This window comes from Mastacembelus armatus, chromosome 14 (assembly GCF_900324485.2).
Source record: "Mastacembelus armatus chromosome 14, fMasArm1.2, whole genome shotgun sequence".
Lineage (NCBI taxonomy): Eukaryota > Metazoa > Chordata > Actinopteri > Synbranchiformes > Mastacembelidae > Mastacembelus > Mastacembelus armatus.
The window spans coordinates 4,119,947-4,142,141 of NC_046646.1; the positions used below are offsets into that span (position 1 = coordinate 4,119,947).

The 22,195-nt window shown below is 39.5% G+C and overlaps 1 protein-coding gene across 2 annotated transcripts; it reads right to left on the reverse strand.

The window, feature by feature from the left end:
* Positions 1-562: 562 nt before the first annotated feature.
* On the reverse strand, positions 563-13,867 carry LOC113143492 (vasodilator-stimulated phosphoprotein-like). 2 transcript variants are annotated; one of them, XM_026329142.2, is made up of 13 exons: positions 13,643-13,866; positions 12,574-12,748; positions 11,951-12,131; positions 10,645-10,693; positions 3,838-4,132; positions 3,602-3,705; positions 3,130-3,178; positions 2,969-3,005; positions 2,660-2,693; positions 2,398-2,487; positions 1,597-1,663; positions 1,089-1,146; positions 563-961 (listed from the first exon to the last, which is right to left on the reverse strand). In XM_026329142.2, exons 1-13 carry the CDS (start codon positions 13,645-13,647, stop codon positions 915-917), a joined length of 1,191 nt encoding a protein of 396 aa, XP_026184927.1. In that variant the 5' UTR covers positions 13,648-13,866; the 3' UTR covers positions 563-914. The 2 variants fall into 2 exon arrangements, with proteins under 2 accessions (XP_026184927.1, XP_026184928.1); XM_026329143.1 differs by lacking the exon at positions 2,398-2,487 and having other exon boundaries at positions 13,643-13,867.
* Positions 13,868-22,195: the final 8,328 nt, after the last annotated feature.

The following is a 22,195-nucleotide window of genomic DNA, read 5'->3' on the forward strand; positions in this document are numbered from 1 at the left end:
CTTATCTTAATCTGGAAGATGGTTGACCAGTGTTTAACCCATTCTGGGCCTTATCTTAATTTGACAGATGACTGAAGCTGTCCTCACCTCAGGAAGTGTTTCCTCTTTCTTCATACGTAACTTTGGTCGTACTAAGCTATAAATGTTCACCCTGGCTGTGCCTAGGCAGTGATCTCTCCCTCTGCATTCAGTGTGCTTAGTGACAGTTACTCCTTGTGCAAGTAAAATTGAGCTAATCTCTGAAGTCTATTTAAGAATTTTCCCAACAATGTTCCATAACCATATAAAAACACATGATTTAAATAGGGATGCTGCAGTATAACAGACTGTGTGCCTTTTTTATATGGTTTTATGTTATTTTCATATAGTATAGTTTTCGTATAGTATCTTTTCTCCTTATTTTTTATCTGCGCTTCACTCTGTTTATAAGCAACTCTTAGTTTAATTTCTCCCCTGGGGATCAATTAGGTTGTTTTTTAAAATATGTCAATTTTTTTCTTTTTTGCACCATTTAAAACTTAATATATTTTAGCCAAGCCATTTAAGAAAGAGATGTTTTTTCAAAAGGCATTGCTTTATTTGGACAATTTTCTTACATCATATCAGCGTGAAAACTATTAAAAATACTTTTGACTCAGTTCTACAATCTGTAATGCAAAAAAAAATATTTCACTGTATTCTACTTAACAACCAAAAACACAACCAAAAGTATAACATAGAAGTTATTACAATATGGAAGCAGAGAAGCATGTACAGGTGTTTTGTTGCACAGATTATCAGATTTTTATAGTCTTAATTGAGATTTCATATTCTGACTTTGTAAAAACAATATATCATTCCATGGCAAAAATTATGGAAGATGCCTGAGCACTGGATAATAAAACATTCTTAACCTCCATTCATTCTTCAGTCTTTCAAGAATCACCTTTAAGCTCTGCACTTTGCAGTACCTCGATCAATGCTGGAATAAAAAAAATAGATAGGATAACAGGGATAACAGAATTTGCATATTTTAAATATTAAAGATGCATCGCCTGGTGTCACAATTTAACTTAATGAAAACAGACAGCACACAAATTAGGACTCACCTGTGATAATCTCTTCCTTCACTTTATGAAGTTCTTTTTTCATTTCTTCAAGAATTTCCTTTAAATACACATGCAATACCATAAGGCCTTGGTCCTAAAGAAATTTACTTGTAAAATTCATCCTTCCATCATAATTAAAGTAATTCAGTATTTCAGTTAACAGCCTTAAACAGCCTAATGTGATAAGTAAGCACAATGGGACACTCTGTGCACAAAGTTATGACTTTATGAAGTTTAATGCAGTCTGATGACATTACTCTATGGTGCTTGCAAGTACAATGGATTAGAAGTCACATGTAAAAGCTTCTAATGTACCATTGTTTTATTAGCTACATAAAAGCCACATAATTTAACATCCCACACTTGTAATTATATGTTTTTTATTAATTAAAATTGATATTCTGCCATGAAAAAGTCATAAAATACAACTTTACTGTTAGATCAGTTGATGTAGGAGTCACCTACGCAGTTGATGATGTAAAGTTTGAAAAGAGATTGAAAAACCGACCTGTTTGATTCGGTCCATATCATTATCACTTGTTGAATTATCTGAGTTCTTTTTCACCAGCTTCATCCTAAGACAGAAAGATGTTAACCAAAACACTCTGTGAGGTTAAAGAGGAGGTCTTTTCCAAGAGAAAAGGTAACAGAAGAAGCAGCTTACTTTGTTTCAGATGACAAAAAACTTTTTATTAAGTATTTAGAAAGAGTGAGAAAGAGTGCAATGGAAAAGTAGCCAACAGTTAAAAAAAATAAATATGATCAATGTTTAGAACAGATCGACTGCCATATTCCTGCTTATGCTTCACAAGTACTAAGTTCCAAGTCTTTACAAAGCTATATGAGCAGAGTTTCTGACTAGTATAATTTAACTGCCTCTAAAATGTCCACTTCTGCTTATATTGACTGGAGTTATTAGTACAAGGAGCAATGACTGATGACAGCCAAACCATTATAGTAATACATTAACTGTAAAGACAAATGATCATATTATGGGGGAAAGAACATGCTAATAAATACAGTTGCTGAGACCTATCTGGGCAATATAGTTTAGTGAACTAGAAGATTGTGGGTCACCTACGCAGCATGGAAACAACTTTCAGTCTCTTGCTGTAATTACAACATCAGAGTGAACTCACCAATGTTAAGTGCCTAATTTGTTGTAGTGAATCATTTGCAAGCAGCATACCACAGACAAAACACTGCTGTGACACCAATGCAGAGCTCATGGTTTATACAAATCACAGAAAGAATAGCAAAGTGAAAAGCAGCATTTCAGAACAGAACCTAGGTGGCAGGGGACTGATACCTGGACACTGAGGTAGTGACAGAGTTAGAGGAAGGAGAAATGGAGGAGCTCGGGGTGACGTCCCTTTGATTGTTGGTTAAAGATTTGGGCCTGTTGTAAAAAAACATGTAGATGTTTTAAGGCTATGGATTTGGTTTTTGAATTTTCATGGATTGCTTGAAGGAAATTGTTATTTACTGTAGTACTAAAGATGATAGATCTTTACTGAACGTAACAGCTGTGTGAATAGTAAAGCCTGAGGTCTCCGCCTCAGGTTTCTTACCTTGGCATGGTGGCAGATTTTTCCTGGTTTCTTTCTGGTGAAATATGTTTATATGTATTATTATGGTATACAGCCATATGATAAATGTAAATACTGTTTGTAGTTTCTCTCCCTTTTAAGTGTATTTTTTCTGTATTCCATGTTGTGGTGTAAAACTATATATTAGGCACATATCCTAAAATTAAGCCAATACATTAAATTTGTTCTTCAAAATATTATCTTTTGTGACACTGACAAGACACTAGTACTGTGAAAGCCTATTTGGCTTTGTTACAATCCTGTAGATAGGGTGAAAGTGACATTACTCACCTCCTGTGGATTTTGATACTAAAGACTCAGAATCCTCCTGTATTGGTTACAGACATACTACCATTAACATCTACTTATATCTTACCCTGCTGTGTAATTTACAAATACTAGGTAATAATAAAAGAAAATCCAATAGGGGCAATCGCTGACAGGAGACTTACATTTTGAGGTTCTTCCTTTTTTGCTGCAGGACTGTCAGCCACTTTCCGCCTGTATAGTATAGTAAATAGACGGTATAGTACACTATAGTAATAGTACAGTATCATCACAAAAATATTTTCTTTCTTTCTTTCTAAACTTGATTTAACTTGGAGTTGTAAAAAATTAAATTAAATTTAAATTTAGCAACATTTTTTGAGGGAGACATGGTGAGGACAGCAGCATTACAAGTTTCAAACAATACATTCCAACATCTGACACAATGATAAGATCAAATCGACTAAGAAGAAACCAACTGTTAACACAGCACAATTAGTAACAGAATGATTTATCACAAAGTTTACAGGAGCCTTGAATTCAGTCTGGGATACCAAGGCCTTTAATTTAATTCTGCTTTGCAAACTATTTGAGATGACCAAAGCAAAAAACATGAAAGCTTCTATCTTATTCCATGTCTCTAAAATAATAACTTACCTCCTGGCAAGGATGGCACTCATTTCTCCCATTAGATCACCTCCTCCGCCTCCACCAGATGAACATGTTGGTTTGGGTGCTGGGGCTGCTGCCCCTCCCTCATCCTTGACACACAAAAATACTATCACTGTCTGATCCCAAGTCTCATACAGTGGTATGTGTATCACATGAACATAAAGTGTGTACTGATGCATGTTGTTAATGAATACAGAGTAGACAATACATATACCTATTACCTTTGATGATTTGCGTAGTTTGGCTCCGGCCAGTGCTGCTGCTAGGTTGTTTCCTCCTCCACCTGCATTTCCACCTGCATTTCCCCCAGCAGGGAGCGGGGGTGGTGCAGGTGGGACCATACCACCAGAAGGAGGTGGTGGAGGCGCAGGTGGGCAAAGTCCAGGGGAAGGCGGTGGACCTGGAGGTGGTGGGGGTGCTGGTGCAGCAGGAGGAGTGGGTGGGGCAGGAGGAGAAGAGGCGTTTAAGGCCTGCCTCTCTTGCTCCAAACGCTCCTCCTGCTTCTGAACCTCTAGTCTGGACAGAAATAAACAGATAATTCAAAATTTAGATCTGCTGCTGTGGGTGAATATCCATCCATCCATTTTCTACACCCTCTTATTCCTTAACCAGGGGTGGGTGAATATCTATCAGCTATTAACAGCTTTCTCCTGAATGTTTCCACAGTTCAACTATTATTGTAGTATATTTGCAGTTTTTCTAAGCTGACATGCCAGATAGTTTGTTACACAGAACCTGGAGGTTTGTTACCATTGACAGTCTGTAGGGGTGGACTTATTTTATTTTTTTTGCTTTATTGAACAGAATTTACAAACACCATGGTTTGAATCAGCCCAGACAAAGAAATCAAGTTGGATCAAGCACAAACATAAGTAATACAAAAGAAAAAGAAACTAAATAAATAAATGAAAACATAAAATGTAGGTTTTAATTTTTTATTTATGTATAGTATATAGAATTTGATGAACAAGAGGATGACATTAATGAGATAATCAATTTTATCACAGTCCATAATAACCATAAATTATGTCCATCTGAGAAAAGTCCTTAAATTGAGGTATCTTTGGATGAAGCCAATGGGAAATATCGAGCCACAAAGCTTCAGAGTATCTGCAGACCTGCAGAGGTCTCAGACCCGCCACGAAACACACATCCATCATCCTCAAAACCAAAACACTGTTGCAGAAAACTGGGTACAAAGGGTACAACCCGTTCAAGATTTTAAAATTTCTTTAGCTTTGGGAGCTATAGGGAAATTCAAATATTTGGTTCTTAATGTGTGAATACTGGGTTTAAAAAAAAATTGAGAGAGAATTCTTGAAGGAGATTATGGGATATGAAGTGTTATTAAACAGTATTCTGATTGTTTTATTTGGGAGTTTGGTGTTTATAAAGTTACTTCCCTCCACCCAAAGTAACTGGAGATGAAGGAGAAGGCTAGAATTCCTTTAATTAAACAGACAGTAGAACTAGGAATATGATTAACAACAGAATTAAACATTTTTTGGTTCCCACTTAAACCATATATGTGAAATCACTGTATGATAAAGACCCATTCCTATTAACCAAATTATTTATTGACCAAATACCTTTATCCATCCACTCTTCATTGTAGAGTGACCTGTTTTAAACAGTAATATATCTACTATTCTAAATTGGTGTGTTGTGTGGGGTGAAATTATTATTATAACAGTTTCCAGTATAAAAGCATCTGGTGATGAAAAAAAGACAGTTTACCTTGAAGTTTCTGAATAGGAAAATCACATTTAAGTAAAAACCACCCAACTTCTTAAATATTTCTCTAGGGATATGATACCAAAAATGCACTTTCAGGGTTCCATCCATGAATTCAAACTCAGTAGCTTGCAGGTCTACTTCCTTAACTTCTTTAAGCCTGATGCATACCTCACGAGAAGCGAGAAATTTGTTCTTCTTCTCACCAGGACATTTCATATTCCATAAGAAACTCAACTGCCGAGCTTCTGGGATGTCCCTCCCACTGCAGCTTATGTCATCGTGCAAAGCATTGTGGGAATCTAACAGTGATCATGCACTGATCATGCCATCTGACATTACCAAGTCTTCCGTCAGTTATTATGGGAAATGCCTGTTCCCTCTTCAATAAGATGGACGAGCATGAGGCACTGACCCGGCTGCAGTGGAAGTATAGGGAGTGCAGCCTCATGTGCTTCTCTTATTCCGGACTCTATGGTCTCCCTGGAGGACTTTAAACTTATGCGGGCAGACAGAAGAATGGCAGAGAGTGGTAAGAGGAAAGAGAGGGGACTTGCAGTGTTTATCAACAAGAGAAGGTGCAATCCATCGCACGTCTGGGTGAAGGAACAACTGTGCACCAGGGACATTGAGCTACTTGCTGTCGGCATTCGGCCGTATTACCTCCCGAGGGAGTTTTCGCATGTTACTGTGTTTAATGTGTACATTCCTCCCTCGCCCTCAGCGCAGTGTCCTGGATACAGACTAAACACCTGCAGTGCTTCCTGCTCATCAGCATGGACGTCAATCATGCCTCGCTCTCCTCCACTCTCCCTATTTTCACCCAATGTGTGAAGTGCCACACTAGGGAAAATGGGATGCTGAACCTGTTGCATGTTAATGTCAAGGACGCATACACCTCCACCCCCCTACTCTCACTACAGACGACAATGTCATCTGCAAACATCATGGTCCATGGAGAATCACCACAGCAAACAAGAAGGGACTTAAAGCTGATCCTCGGTGCAGTCCCACCTCCACCTTGAACTCCTCTGTCACACCTACAGCACACCTCACCACTATCTTACAGCTCTCATACATGTCCTACACCACTCGAACATACTTCTCTGCCACTCCAGACTTCCTCATACAAAACCACAGCTCCTCTCTCGGCACCCTGTCATACGCTTTTTCCAAATCTACAAAGACCCTCTCTGTACTTCTCCATCAGCATTCTCAAAACAAATATTGCATCTGTCTTAGTCTTTCTTGGCATGAAACCATAATGCTGCTTACAAATGCTCACTTCTGACCTCAGCCTAGCCTCCACTACTCTTTCCCATAACTTCATTGTGTGACTGTCCTAAACACTTCCATACCTTCAACTGCATTTCCACTCTTCATCCTCTTCAACGCCTTCCTCACTTCATCCTTACTGACCTTTGCTACTTCCTGATCCACATCAGTCACCTCTTCTACTCTGTACTCTCTGACATTTTCCTCGTTCATCAACTCTTCAAAGTATTCCTTCCATCTTTCCATCACACTTGTGGCACCTGTCAACACATTTCCATCCCTGTCCTTGATCACCCTAACCTGCTGCACATCCTTCCCATCTCTGTCTCTCTGCCTCGCCAACCTGTAAAAATCCACCTCTCCCTCCTTAGTGTCCAACCTATCATACAAATCCTCATACGCCCTTTGTTTGGCCTTTTCCACCTCTACCTTCACCTTACGCTGCATCTCCCTGTACTCCTGTCTGTTCTCTTCTGTCCTCTCAGTGTCCCACTTCTTCTTAGCACACTCCTGAACTTCCTCATTGTACCATCAAGTCTCCTTATTTGCTTTCCTCTTTCTAGATGACACACCAAGTACCCTCCTACCTGTTTCCCTGATCACATTAGCTGTAGCTGTCCAGTCATCTGGAAGAACCTCCTGACCTCCCAGAGCCTGTTTCAGCTCCTCCTTGAAAGCCACACAACACTCTTCCTTTTTCAACTTCCACCACTTGGTCCTCTGCTCTGCTCTTGTCCTCTTTGTCTTCCTCACCACCAGAGTCATCCTACACACCACCATCCTATGCTGTCTGGCTACACTCTCCCCAACCACTACTTTGCAGTGATCTATTTCAGGTTGTAACGTCTGCACAAGATGTAATCAACTTGTGTGCTCCTGCCTCCACTCTTATATGTCACCCTATGCTCCTCCCTTTTCTGGAAAAATGTGTTCACTACATCCATTTTCATCCTTTTTGAGAAGTTTACCACCATCTGTCCTTCTGCATACCTGTCCTGCATACCAGACTTACCCATCACTTCCTCGTCACCTCTGGTTCCCTCACCAACATGTTCGTTGAAGTCTGCCCCAATCACCACTCTCTCACCACTAGGGATAACCAGAATCACCTCATCCATCTCCCTCCAGAATTTCTCCTTCTCTTCTAAGTCACATCCTACCTGTGGGGTATAACCACTGACAACATTCAACATCACACCTTCAACTTCCAGCTTCAGACTCATCACCCTATCTGACACTCTCTTCACCTCCAGAACATTCCTAGCAAAATCCTCCTTCAGGATAACTCCTACTCCATTCCTCTTTCCATCCACACCATGATAAAACAGCTTGAACCCTGCTCCTAATCTATAGGCCTTGCTGCCTTTCCACCTGGTCTCCTGAACACACAAGATATCCACATTTCTTCTCTCCATCATATCAGCCAACTCTCTAGTTTTACCTGACAAAGTCCCTACATTCAAAGTCCCCACTCTAAGTCCTACACTCCTGCACTTCCTCTTTGCCAACGAACACGCCTTCCTCCTCTCCTCCTGTAGGTCAGCAGCCCCAGTGGCGGTCGTTGTTAACCTGGGCCGCGACCGATCCGGTATGGAAGTCATATTTGTGATTCGCATGTTTGATTTGGCTTAAATTTTTACTTCGGATGCCCTTTCTGACACAACCCTCTGCATTTACCCGGACTTGGGACCGGCACATGAAGACACTAAGGGATATAAATTTATTATACATAACAAAAATGAAAAAGTAGCACAGGCGAAATAACAGAAAAGTAAATAAAGTAAACAACTAATTATGGCACTAAAAATAGAAACTAAGACTGAGTAACATCTCCATTTACAATTCTTACAATGCTTTCCAAGATTTTGGATGTCTTCAAGGATTTTTTACTTCTTTTGACAATCACTAGGGAGTTAGCTTAACTATTCAGATCAGAATTCATCCAACCCAAACATGTAAGTTGCATAGTGCTGTTGCAGCCGACGCGAGACATTATTTTAAGGTCGAAAAATGACATAGTGTTTGCTTTAAAAGGAGTATACATTTTTGAAGAAGTTATGGATATAATAATTATTTTGAAATCTGAACTAATATTATTATCTGTGGGAAATCTTTGAATCCTTTTCTAGTTGTCACGTCTGTTTTCCAAGCTAAAAAAATTCGAATTTTTTTTCCCCAAAGTTGGCTCTTGGCTTCATAAATGCTCCTTAAGTTTTTTTGAAATACATTTTGTCTAAATTTTCTTTGAGCTTCATTTTCATTAAGGACAGGGTTTTTTAAAATGTTGCTTATGTCTTCTGGCCTCTTCTGATAGCAGCCACAGTTTGGCTCTGGCATCCCTTTTGTGTTGTGTTAGATGTTCATGTATTTTGACTTCCTTATGCTTGAGGACTTCAGAATTTTTAGCATCAGCCCAAATGCAATGGCGTACCATGCGTGACACAAACTGCACAATGATGTGACGCCGCTGCAGAGATCTGTCTCTCTTCCACTGTGTTGGACCCAGTCGGTAGACAACGTCTACTGAGCCCTGTAGGATGTCAGCGGTGCTTGGGGAGAAGCTGCAGAAAAGCTCGATGACGGTCCTCTTGACGTTTCTCCCCGGGGATTCAAGCTATTTTTAGATTCTAATGGCGTTGGTAAGCCTCCAGCTCATTCCCTCTCATTTGGAGTTGTTTGTTTTCGATGCTGAGACTTGACATTTTCTGCTCAGCTGTTTCAGTCCTCAAGTTCATGTCCTGTGCTGTTAGAGACCCCTTCTGAGTTCTTCCGTAGAATAACTTTCTTCATTGGACTGTTCTCTGGTGCCTCCCAATGAGAGTAACCTTCCTCCAAGGTTTTTTTTTCACACAGTCGTGAACTTATTTTAGTCTTTCCATGTCTCAGTTCATTGGTGTGGAGTTCTTATCTTTGCCTTGGTTGTTTTACTGTGGTAGCTTTCATTTTAATTCAACAGCTTTACAGTTGGTGAATATAACATTGAGTGTTGCTAAAGGGTTTACTGGCATGCTGGTTGATGCTAACAGTACTAGCCTAGTACCTTACCTCAGCTGTACAGTAACGATACCACATCGAAATTACCAGTTCCACTTTAGTAGGCTGTTAAAGGAGTATCTAATGACTCATTCCCAGTCCTTCAGCTTTTAGTATGGGGATCATGTACTCTATTGTGCACAAAATACACCACGCCACATGAAAACTGCCTCTACACCGGTGTCATTTTCGAGCCGCCCTTGTTATTATTACTGAGCAGATCAAGCTAATGTCAATGCTGGACATCAGCTTTTTTTCAACACTGCTTTTTGATAAAGATGTTCGTTGTTAAACAGGTTAATGAGATTAGATCATTTCAATGGAATTCAAACATTACCGATGTTCACACAGTAGAGTGGGCTTTTTAAATATTCGCACTGTTGTGGTGTAGCATGACACGTGACAGCAACGTGGCGGATGTGGTATTGTATTTAATTCTATTATCCATCCATCCATCCATTTTCTATACCCGCTTCTTCCTGAATCAGGGTCACGGGGATCTGCTGGAGCCTATCCCAGCTCTCTCTCGAGTGGAAGGCAGGGGTACACCCTGGACAGGTCACCAGTCCATCGCAGGGCTTTAATTCTATTATAATTCTATAAATAATTCTTTTTCTTTTGTATTACTTTTTAAACCATCATGAGCTATGTTCTTTTTCAAATGTAGTACCCAATACACAGTATGTGTAGGCACATAAAATGCCCGTTATCATACACAAAATTGTTTTTTGAAACAGTTACTTCTCGTTACCCTAGGTCGTTGTCACGCCCCTAACTAACACTGCGTCGTCTGGGGTGCTGATTGATCCTCACCACTGGTACATCTGAGTCTTGCATGATGGATTCTTTATAGAGTTTGTGAACTCCACAATCTTGTGAGAATACAGTGGCGGTGTAAAGAAAGCATTTTTCAATATTTTCTGAAAACTTCATAAAAAAAAGTCAAACATAGTTGATGTCTTAGTATCATTTTTAAGGAACAGTACCTTCTTTGATGTTCCAGCTCCTGTGCAGAGAGTCCATTCTGAGCTGGGCCTACGCAAAAGCATTTTTCATTCATTATTTTTGGCAAGTACTCTCTAACAAAACTACAGCTAAACTACCATAACCTGACATTCATTTTGATAGTATGCATTACACTGTTGAAAAAAAGAATAATTTTTACTTTCTCACAAGTACTTCTCATGCAAACATTACATCTGTCACTGACTGAAAAAAAACGTATTATAAAATTCTCTGGTGACCTAATTTAATATTAAAATAGCAATATTTCACACTGTACAGGGCTCAAATTTGCAACCAAACTTAAGTGCGAACTTTTTGGTAGCATGTGTGCGAGTGCAAATAATGGTTGTTGTGCGACCAATTTCTTTGGCCGGCAGAGTGGTAGAGAAAGCTCTTCTGTGTAGCGCTGATGTGTGCCTCCACCGGCATCACTGCGTGTGTCCTGTGATGCCGTCTGCCAAATAATACAGAGACAACTTCAGCAGTTGTGCTGCATAGTGATGTGGTGGATGTCGAAGCTGATGTGGTTGGGAGTGAATTTCCAGCCCCACAGATGTGAAGCCAAAGTCAGAGTGGCAGTTAAATATGTTAAATATACAGTACTGTGCAAATGTTTTAGGCACTAAAAATACAATACATAGGGGATGCTTCTAATATAAATTACATAAATTATGTTTTTATTTATAAATTAACTTCATACCAAATGCAGTGAATGGACCCAAACCTAAATCTAATCAGCATTTGCAACACTTCCCCTTTGACCTTAAACCAGCAGCTGTTCTCTTTGGTTTGACCTGCACAGTTTCTCCTGGTACTTTGCAGAACCTTGAAGAAGCTGCTGCAGTTCTTTTGTAGATTCAGGCTGTTCCAGTGTTTCTGTCTCTTCATTTGATCCCAGACTGACTCCACACTGCCCAGATCTGGGCTCTTTCGGGGCCAGACCATCTGCTGCAGGACTCCTGGTTCTTCTTGCCTTTGAAAATAGTTCTTCATGAACTGTAGTGGGTTGTTTATGGACTTGTTGTCCTGCATAATGAACCTGTTATCAATCAGGCACCTGATTTGTGTGTCAAAACATTGCCTAAACTGCCTAAAAACTGCCTAAAACATTTGCACAGTACTTTATATTTTAGTTATTGTGTTTTCTTACATTTTGTTTGATGCTCCTAAATTTATGACGGTGCTCCCAGATTTTTGATGGTGCCAGTTCTACTATATTAAAAAGTTAATTTTTAGTCCTGCTGTATGACCTGAGTTTAAAGTGCCCTCTTCCACTGCTGTGTTTACCTGCTGCCCCTGGTGCATTGAGAGCCTCTAATGCATGCTTCATGGACTTGGCAAAAAGAGCAGCATCCTCTTTGCTCCCAAAGTTAAGCCCCCAAACTTGTTTTTGATCCCGCCATTGGTGGAAGCTTTGTGTGGCTTGATTATACTTCATCCCTTTGATAATGGGACAGTTGATCACAACCTTGGGTGAACAGAAAACAAGATAACAACATTACTGAGAATCTGAGACATGAACAATATCATGAACAATGTCATGAACAATGTAATACAATTCCAAAGTCAGAGAGGCCAGAATTGAGTCAGTTACAAAATAAGACAGTTCATAAGTTTATGCTTTTGATGCAATTTGAATTGCAATAAATTGAAAGGTGACTTTTCAAGTTTTTACTGCACAAGATTATGCATCAAAAGAGTTCAGAATTCAGAAAAGTTGAAGTTGAAGATCTCAATCTCTAACAAAATTGTCTTTCTGTTTTCATTCATATTGTGGTTAGTTACATGTAAATTATATATTCACAAAGTTTGCTGTATAAAGCCTTCAAAGCCTTTGAAGCTGTAGTACAAGATATGAGCATACAACCAGAACACGTGAAGATGATCATCTGTTTGGTTGTGTCTTGTACCTGCTGGTCAGCTTGCAGTTTGCGGCCCACTACTCTAAAAGTGTTGGCCACAGGGTTGTGATAGATCTGGACACGGCTGAAAGATGGGCTGTCTGATCCCACTGGCACCCAGCGCTTGCTGGTGTCATCATACAGCATGACTGTTGCCCGCACCTGGCAGATACTGGACTCACCCCTACTCACAGAGGGGGAGATGATAAGGAAACCAAGAGGCAGAAGAAAAGAAAAACGTGAGAGATAAAGAAATAAACACTGTCTTATAAATAATGATGTATTACTTAATGTATAATACTGCTACAGTGCATATACATATAACAGAGATATTTTAGCTTATTTTAAATGTGTATACATTTGAATATACTGTAAAAATGTGTTACATATTTCGAACTGGCCATTTGTTTTAAATATAACATTTTCACAGTGCAACAGTACAACACCCTAATAATAATAATAATAATTGTACTTGTAAATGCACTTGCGTTACATAAATGTTAAATTCAACAACCTTACAATAAGTAGAGAAAAATGCATTCATATTTTAAAGAGTATCATTTATATGTAACTAGACTTTTAAGACTTTCATTGTGTTTGTGTAAAGGTTTTTAGGAAAAGGTAAGGAAAGAAATATAGAGGTACTATATGTTTACAGCAGTGCTACAGATACATATTTCAATATGCTCTGAGGCACTGTGACATTATTTTCAGTCAGTTGCAAAGTCTGTGTCTCTGGGAAATCTTTACTTCCTGCCAGAAAGGTTTTCATACTTTGACCACTTCCTGTGCTTAGTAAAATGCTGCCTAATATGGACTGTATTTTTCAACTATCAGTAATATATACTAACTCTTAAAAAAAAAAAAGGGTTTAATAATATGCTTGGTCCAAGATACAGTTCATCTAGCTGATGTTATAACCATTAAAGCTGCTATTGGCTCCAAATGCTTGCAGACAACAAAGAAATGTAATCAGAGCTTGGTAGGTAAAGTAAAGCGTAGATTTGATAAGAAGCAGTACTGTTCTGCATTTTTTAAATGGAACAACATTATCATTGTAACTACAAAAAATACTCACGCCATATTTCAGCTGTAGTCAGTATCCAATGTTTCACTTGCTTTTTAACAGTTAGCTTCTTCTAATCAACTTGAATTTCTTCCTTGACTCTCTCAAATTTATTTGCTGTCTATTGACTCAAACCTGCTGTCATTCTTGCCTGCACACCACTGGTGTGCTGCTGTGGTGTGACATTGTTTAACACCAAGCACTTGCACTTCTGCCTCTCATTTCCTACACAGGTTTTTTTTTCTTCCTGTTCTTGTCTCCTTCACTCGTTCTTCTGACATCTCACATTCACACCTCCCCCATTCTCTCTGTTTCCCTTTGGCATAGCTCTGATTTCTGTTTTTATCATACACAATGTTTATTTTATTTTTTGGGGGGGGGGTGTCTTGCATGCACCAGGAAAAATTTGCACCGAACCACTGTTATTGCATTTTTATTGTAATTCATAGCATAAAAGCAGGTTTGTATTAATTGCAGAATTGGGTGTATTATCTAATAGCAGTAGTTTAGTGTAATAGTTAAATGTATGAAAATCTTAAAACTGGCTCAGCAGTAGTAGTGGTATAAGTGGATGTAAAAATACCAACAGGTACAGTACACTACAGGTACAACAGTAGTAGTTTATGTTGTAAATGTACATTTTTTTAGATACATCAAAGTGTTCAGTCATACCAGAAACTGTGAATTGCTAAACTGCTAGAAGTAAGGGTTTATCCTAGATGATTCTCATGCATGTAGCAAATATATTCATTTATCACAGATGTGGCTGGGTTTGTATACACAATATACCAGTGTATAAGTCTCTGTGAAGGCAAGGCTAGCTAGCACTTTACTTCCTTTCAGTTCTGTGGTAAAAATGAAAGAAGAACTATGAACTTCATTATTTTATAAATATTAGTGTTCACAAAAAATAGGAACTGTTTTTGTATTGTAAAATATGCAGATTTTTTTCTGACATATTTTCATGCAGAGTCACAAGATGTTGGAAATAGATTTACCAAGAGCCATTCTCTTTAGGCAGTGCATTTCTAAAAATAATTTTCTCCTAACTGGAAGTTGACAATAGTACTTCCTGATGCAACAAGACATGTTATGTGTGTGGTTTATTTTTGTATCTGTTGTATGGATGCGTATAGAACAAAAAATGTAACACTGTCTTTTCTGTTAGGTATGCATTTGTGCATGCTGTATATTTTGCATGTGTGTGTCTGTGCGTGTGTGCATGCGTCCTGTTAATAGATATCTCTAGCCACAACTAAGCGTTGTTTATTTCCTCTTACTTCTCACAAGCACTCCACAGTTCCTCATTCTCCTAATGTAGCAGACAGGTCTGAGATGCCAGGGCCATTTAGGTGCCCTAGACAAGATGTTCTAATGGTACCCTGAAGAGAGTAATTTTACTATAATATTTAATGATTAGTAGCATTTTATTATGTTTCAGTCAGACAGTATTCCTAAATGAATACAAGTTCCTTTTATGTTTTATCTATCCATCCATTATCTGAACCACTTATCCGGTCAAGGGTTGCAGGAGGCTTGGAGTCATTCCCACCTGTCACTGTGGTTGCAATGCAAACCAGTGGGACAATCCATTGGCCATGAACCTAAGGGTTGGTGCTTCAATCCCTGGTTTCCCTACACCATGTTAGAGTGTCCTTGGGCAAGACACTGAACCCCAAGTTGCCCTGGTGGCTGTTCCACTAGTGTATGATTGTGTAAGTGGATGGGTGAATGGGCAAATAGTGTAAAAGTGCTTTGAGTGGACTTCAGTGTAGAAAAGTGTAGAAATTAGCATAGGAGAAGTATGATCTCTCTTGCTAGTTCATGTCAGAACACTGGCTGCAGCATTCTGGATTAACTGGAGGCTTTTTATGGAGATACTGGAACATCCAGATAATAATGAGTTACAGTAATCTAGCCTTGAGGTAACAAATGCATGGACTAGTTTTTCTGCATCATTTTGAGACAGGATGTTCGTAATTTTGGCAATATTGCGCAAGTGAAAGAAGGCAGTTCTAGAGATTTGTTTTATGTGTGAGTCAAAGGACATGTCCTGGTCAAAAATAAGTCCAAGGTTTTTCACAGTAGTGCTGGAGGCCAGGGCTATGCCATCTAGAGTAGCTAGATTGTTGGAAAAGCTATTTCTGAGGTTTTTAGGCCCAAATACAATAACTTCTGTTTTCTCTGAATTTAAAAGTAAAAAATTACTAGTCATCCAGGCCTTTATATCAGTTAGACACGCTTGAAGTCTGGTTAACTGTTTGTGTTATCAGGTTTCATAGATAGATACAGTTAGTATCATCTGCATAACAATGGTAATTAATAGAGTGCTTCCTAATACATTGCCTAAGGGAAGCATGTATAAGGTGAAGAGAATCGGTCCTAGCACATAACCTTGTTGAACTCCATAACTAACTTGTGCATGTGGAACGTTCATCATGAACATGAACAAATTGATAAATAAGATCGGAACCACTTCAACGCTGTTCCTCTGATTCCAAACACATGCTCCAGTCTCTGCAATAAGACTGGACAAGGCACAAACAGTCAAATTTGCAACCTGAATTGTTCACCTCGGTGCTTCAAGTGCTGATTGGGCAGGGCCCGCACTTTGAGCTCCAATAAACATCAAGAAAGGTGAATACAGGAAGGTGACAAAGGTGACAATTGGTGCCCAACGATGGAGAATCATACACAAGTGCATCCACTCAGCATAAAAGAGTCTAAAGACCAGGTTCTGCACAGTTATTCTCTTCCCTGTGAATCACAGGGAAGACTCATAACTCATAACCTTTGGATGAGTTATGAGTTATGGCAAGACCAGCAGATCACTTAGTAGTTCCCCACCAATACCAGACTGACAAGGAGAATAAGTGGACCTGCACATTTGCTTGACCCATATTCCTGCAAATAGTCAGTCGTGGGTGATGGAAAACAACCTGTAGATGGAATATATAAACTACACTGTGAGGACCACATCTGATTCTTCATGCCTCGTCTGCCAGAGATACAAGATTTTGGAGACTTATGTTGAACCTTCATCCCAAACAACACTGCTCCAGATGTATCCGTGACCAGGGCACTAGAGGGACTGAGGTCACTGTGACAGGAGTTGAAAACACATTCCAGCTACTATGATACCAGTACTTGGGACTGGTTTGATGCTATGTTTGATGTTATGGAAAGCTTTTTCTTGTCTCTTTTAAGTTTGTGCTCTCTCGCTCTCTCTCTCTCTCTGTACCTTCTGCAGGTGTCCCTGGTCCTGGAGCTGTATATTGCTGATGTGCAGTTACTGGTCCCACCAACCTGCAGTGTCTGTTTGTTGTGTATTGTTGCTGTTCTTTTCTCTCTCCTCTATCCACTCACCCCAACCGGTCGAGGCAGATGGCCGCCCAAACTGAGCCTTGTTCTGCTGGAGGTTTTTTCTTCCGTTAAAGGGAGTTTTTCCTTTCCACTGTCGCCAAGTGCTTGTTCATAAGGGATTTGTTTGTTTTGTTTTTTTTTTTTTTTGTAAAGTGCCTTGAGATGATTGTATTGTGATTTGGTGCTATACAAATAAATTGAATTGAATTTGAATTGAATTTCTCTAACACATCCCTCCCGTTTATGCTTAGCATAACTACTCTCTAGTGTAGTTAAGGAATCAATGCTGATTGTAATATAATTAGTTTATCCAATCAACATTTTTATTGATGCTTGACCACCAAAACAGGAAAGATTCAAACCCTGCTGCAACTTGCAATCAGACACACCTTCCTGCATATGTGTTTTCTAAACAAAAAAGAAAATTTAAATCGGTGTATTGTTTTCTTTGAATGGGTGAACAAGATGACTTTCACATAATTTTGAAGCAAATACTTTAGACTACAAGGTGCATTTCTCCAAAGTCTTGTGAACCAGTGTTCTGTTTGTGTTTTATGGCCTTATTTGAGTGACTAACCATGCTTAAACACTGTTTTCTCAAAAACACAATCATGTATAAACTTGCTGCTCACATATTATTGTAGCTCAGTTTTTGCTGATTACAGTGTTATCAAACTTTAGCCATTATGTTTACAAGCAACTGAAAAAAACCACAAATGTCAGGGTATGTCAAAACTTGTCCAGGGCCCCAAAACACCGTCAGACCCTAAAGGGTAAATATAATAATATAATATATAAACCTATTTTACATGTCCCAAACACAGCTCAAATGAATTGTTTAAACACAGCATCACTCTACTGCTACATCACTTTATGCAAATCACAGCTCAAATGCCCACCTCAAATGAAAGTAGTTATTTGCACTGTAGTTATTTGCAGTTCTGTACTAGTTTACTGGATTGAATGCTACATGTAGTTTAGACTAGAATAACTAGAGACATGTTTGTACAGAACTGTACCTTTGTACAACCACACATTATTCATTGTTTCAATGCCCCCTCAAAAGGTCTGACACTTTGTGCTGCATCAGCTTGACTGACGTACTCTAACTCTCCACATGATTGTTTCATTGTGGCACTATTTTCATTATCATTTCTTGTTCATGGTTTCTGTCAAAACAATGATGGGATGAGTTGTTAGTGCAAAGTGGGTGGTAAATATAAACATATGCTAAGCTTATGCTTCACTGCTCAGTGTTATATTTCTGCTGCATGTTACATTGACGTGATTCTTACACAGTGGTGTGAAGAGGAAATTAACCACAAGGTCACAAAAATTGCAACCAGCATGTCATATGACATGTCCCCATCTATAGTGTGTCTACAGTCTCCTCTCAGTATAATCTGTTTAGTGCAGTCTGATCTGTGGGGTTTTTTAAAATAAAAGTAAAGGGTGGGTTGGACATCAGTGAAAGAAATTTAAGCACACTGGGTATCTGTAGCTTGCGGGACTTTCTGACATGCTGACATTCACTCTGACATGCTATTTCCCAGTTCAAAATGTCTTTATTTGACTTTTCTTACCCAATTTAGTGTCTTCTTCTCTGGCAGCGAATCTCACTCTCCTCCTCCAGCTCCTTGTTTTTGTTGATGGTGGCTCAATATATGGCCTGGTCTTATACTTCTGTAGTGCTTTTCTACACTCAAGAGCACACAAAGCACGTTTTACACTATTTGCCCATTCACACACACAATTACACACTTGTACACTAATGGAACAATACCGGGAACAACTTGGGATTCAGTGTCTCGCCCAAGGACATGTCAACATGTAGATTAGAGACGCCAATGACTGAACCACCAACCCCTTCAGCTCATATCTCCTGCAACTAAATAGGCTGTCTGATTGCCTGATTAGTTCCAGCTGCAGCAATCACACACCAACTCAGCTGCTACACCTACAGGATTGCTTATACCAAATGATGTACAGGCACATACACATACATATAGCCTACACATGCATCTGATGCAAGCCATCTAACCACATCTTCCATCCCACAAACTGTTCAGACTCTGAAATTAATCTCATATTGTTCCTTTGTCTTCTTTGGTGCCCTTCTACCTGGGGCTACCCTAGGACACTACCTAGCTCACCTATGCCTAAATGTAGCTCTTTATGATGCATCTTAACAGCCAACACACTGCTAAAATCAACTCCTCTTTGCCTAGGAAGAAAATGTGTTAGATAACAGGATTTTTAGCATATTCTTGTGTTTGAGTGCATTCATCTGTGTATGGAATTTAGCCAAGCACCTGTCATAGCTAATTAATTGTTAAATCCATTTTAAAATTGAATTATTGCAGCCAAATTAATGGATGGAATTCATAACTCCAGCAGTTTCTTCCACTTATATTTCATGCAGCGTACATTCCAGAAAAGCTCACCTGAATATTGCGATAAAATTCTTGAATTGGCCATGCCTTAGGAGCTACATAAGGAGGTGGTGCCATTCATATCTAGCAATCAGTTTAAAAAGCATTACAGCACTGATGATGCCTTATTCCCTGACGAGGCTTTTGAAACACTTAAAAAGTTCTGCTGCAACTGCAGGATTGCTTCTTTCATTATCTGACTTTACTTTAACAGTTGCTCGAATTATCATTGTAGTGTCAGGTGTCTGTCTGTCTTCTTTGTATTTCCCCCTGCCTCATGCTTCTTGTTTGTTTCAGTGTGTGGTGTATGTGCAAGGTGTGTGGCAACCAGTGACCTACTTTTGTCTCAAGCAGATTCAATCCACCAATCAACCATGATTCATCAGTTCCAACACACACAACCTCTAGCCCTACTCTGCAGTGTTTGCCAGTTTGTTTTGACTACTCTGTAGTGCACTTCTTTCAGCCTCAGAAGAAGTATCTAGTACATGTCTTACTCTGTTCATGTTTCTGACCTTGACCCAACTTACCGGTCTTCAGTTTAAGTGTGCCTGTTTTGTTCACATACCTGCTCAACTGTAGACCTTTGCCACCTGTTCCTGTGTGTTTTGCCTCCTTGTCTCTGTTCATCCAGTCACCTACCTATCTACCCCCAACCACTTGCTAGCACTGCTAGCTGGGTCCTCTACAGCAGTTGCTATTCTCCAGGCTACAAGCCATGACTCCAGTATTGCCTTGTTCAGCAGCTACAGCCTTCTGAGCGAATTAGCCACTAGCCTTCACTCTGCTAACCAGCCTGCACACTAGTTAACAGCTCAAGCTCATCTCACATGGTAGCTACTACCCTCTCTAGTCTATTATCAACTAGCCTCTAGCTTCCATTCTGCCTGATTTGCCCAAGTCACTATCTGTAGTTGTACCTACTCCAGTCCATCTGATTCCAACATTGTCCAATCAATTCTGCAATTGATCCCTCACAACCTGCCAATCTTCCAGCACTCAGTTCCATCAGTTCCGATCCAAAAGCCCTATCTGGACAGCTCATCACATAATCCCAATGAAACTATCATTTTCTCTTTAATCCAAACTGTATGCAAATTGGGTATATATACTAGGCTGCCCTTTAATTTGTTCCCAGAAAATTAAGGAACACATCAAATGTTCTGCAGGGAGGACACACTCACCAGAGCTCACTTCTATTGTTTACCTAAGGAACCTATTCAAGGCAGGTGTGAAGTGAAACTAATTCAGGAGTGTGGGTCTAATGACTGTCACCCCATTTACATAGTTCATTTAAGGAGCCTATGGGGCTAGGGGTGGAGTGAAACCAACCTGAAGGATAAATTTGAGAGTCCATACCAGCTTTCTCTTAGACTGATGAAGCTACTTGGATAAGTAGAAAAAACTAGAAGTCCAGTTGCCATGACTCAAACTCTAGATAACTTCACATGGACGACTGAGAATCTTCATGGACTTTCTCCAACATAGACTTGTGAGCATTCTTCCCTACAGTGGACTGTTTACACTACATTGCTCACCTTTTGTTTTGCTGTTTGGTCTTTTGGGTGAAATAGTCTTATCTCAGCATATTAAGTGGGTCTGAAGTTGTGGCAAATTGGATGAGCAATAAAAAGTGCAGACAGACTGTCTTTTTCAGAATGTATTTCCTGCAAGAAAGGAGCAAAACAGAATAGAACACAGTCAGTCAGTCTTCCCCAGTTACTCCGCTCCTAGAAGGTCAGCGATTCTCAAACTGTGGGGCGCGCCCCATTAGGGGGGCATGACGCCGTGACAGGTGGTGCGCAGCGAACGGGAGTAAATTAGTCTAATTTTGTGTATATCCTAATTCATAATTTTCTTTACTGACAAACACCATACATGCAAAATAAAACAACCACATACAAAGAAACGTATCATTAAAAAACACAGAGGGAAACAAGAGGAACCATGGTGTGGGAATAGAATGTTTAACATTTAACATGCACTTAATTGTAGCGGAACAATAAGCAAACCTTCATGCAGCGACGCAATGATTAGTGGGCATAACAATGGATAAATTTGTTACACGGACCCCTAAAAGAGCAGGCGACTCCACGCCAGCAGACAAAAACACAACAGACAGTAAGGTAAATCAAGCAAAAAGCCAGCCAAAAAGAAAATACGATGAAGTCTACCTGGGTCTTGGATTCACAGTGGGGCTGCTGGGTGCAGAGGAGAGACCCATGTGTGTTGTGTGTCTTAAACCGCTGGCAGCAGACAGCATAAGACCCAACAAATTAAAAAGACACTTAGAAACAATGCACCCCAATCTCGTCAATAAACCACTCGACTTCGAAGTAATTACACAATTGCACTTTCATTTTATTTATTTTGAACTCTGTATTATTTATTTAGAAGTTATTTTGAATAAATTTGAAAATTTTAAGTTTGAAATAAGTTTCATTGTCATTTTTTGGGGTGAAGTGGGCCTTGAAACTTTATGCTCAGCCTCAAGGCAAGGCAAGGCAAGGCAAGTTTATTTATATAGCACAATTCATACACAGAGTAATTCAAAGTGCTTTACAGAAATAAAAGACAGGTTAAAATACATAAGCAAGAATAAAAAATAAAAAGGCATGCCACCACTTTGTCACCATATTTGCCCCTAATGATATCGACTATCGGACCACGCTGACCCATATTTGTGGGTCCCCTACTTTCAGTTTGTCCCATCCCTGATGGACTAAAAGTACCTCAACACAGACTATCTGCGGAGACGATCCTGAGTCCC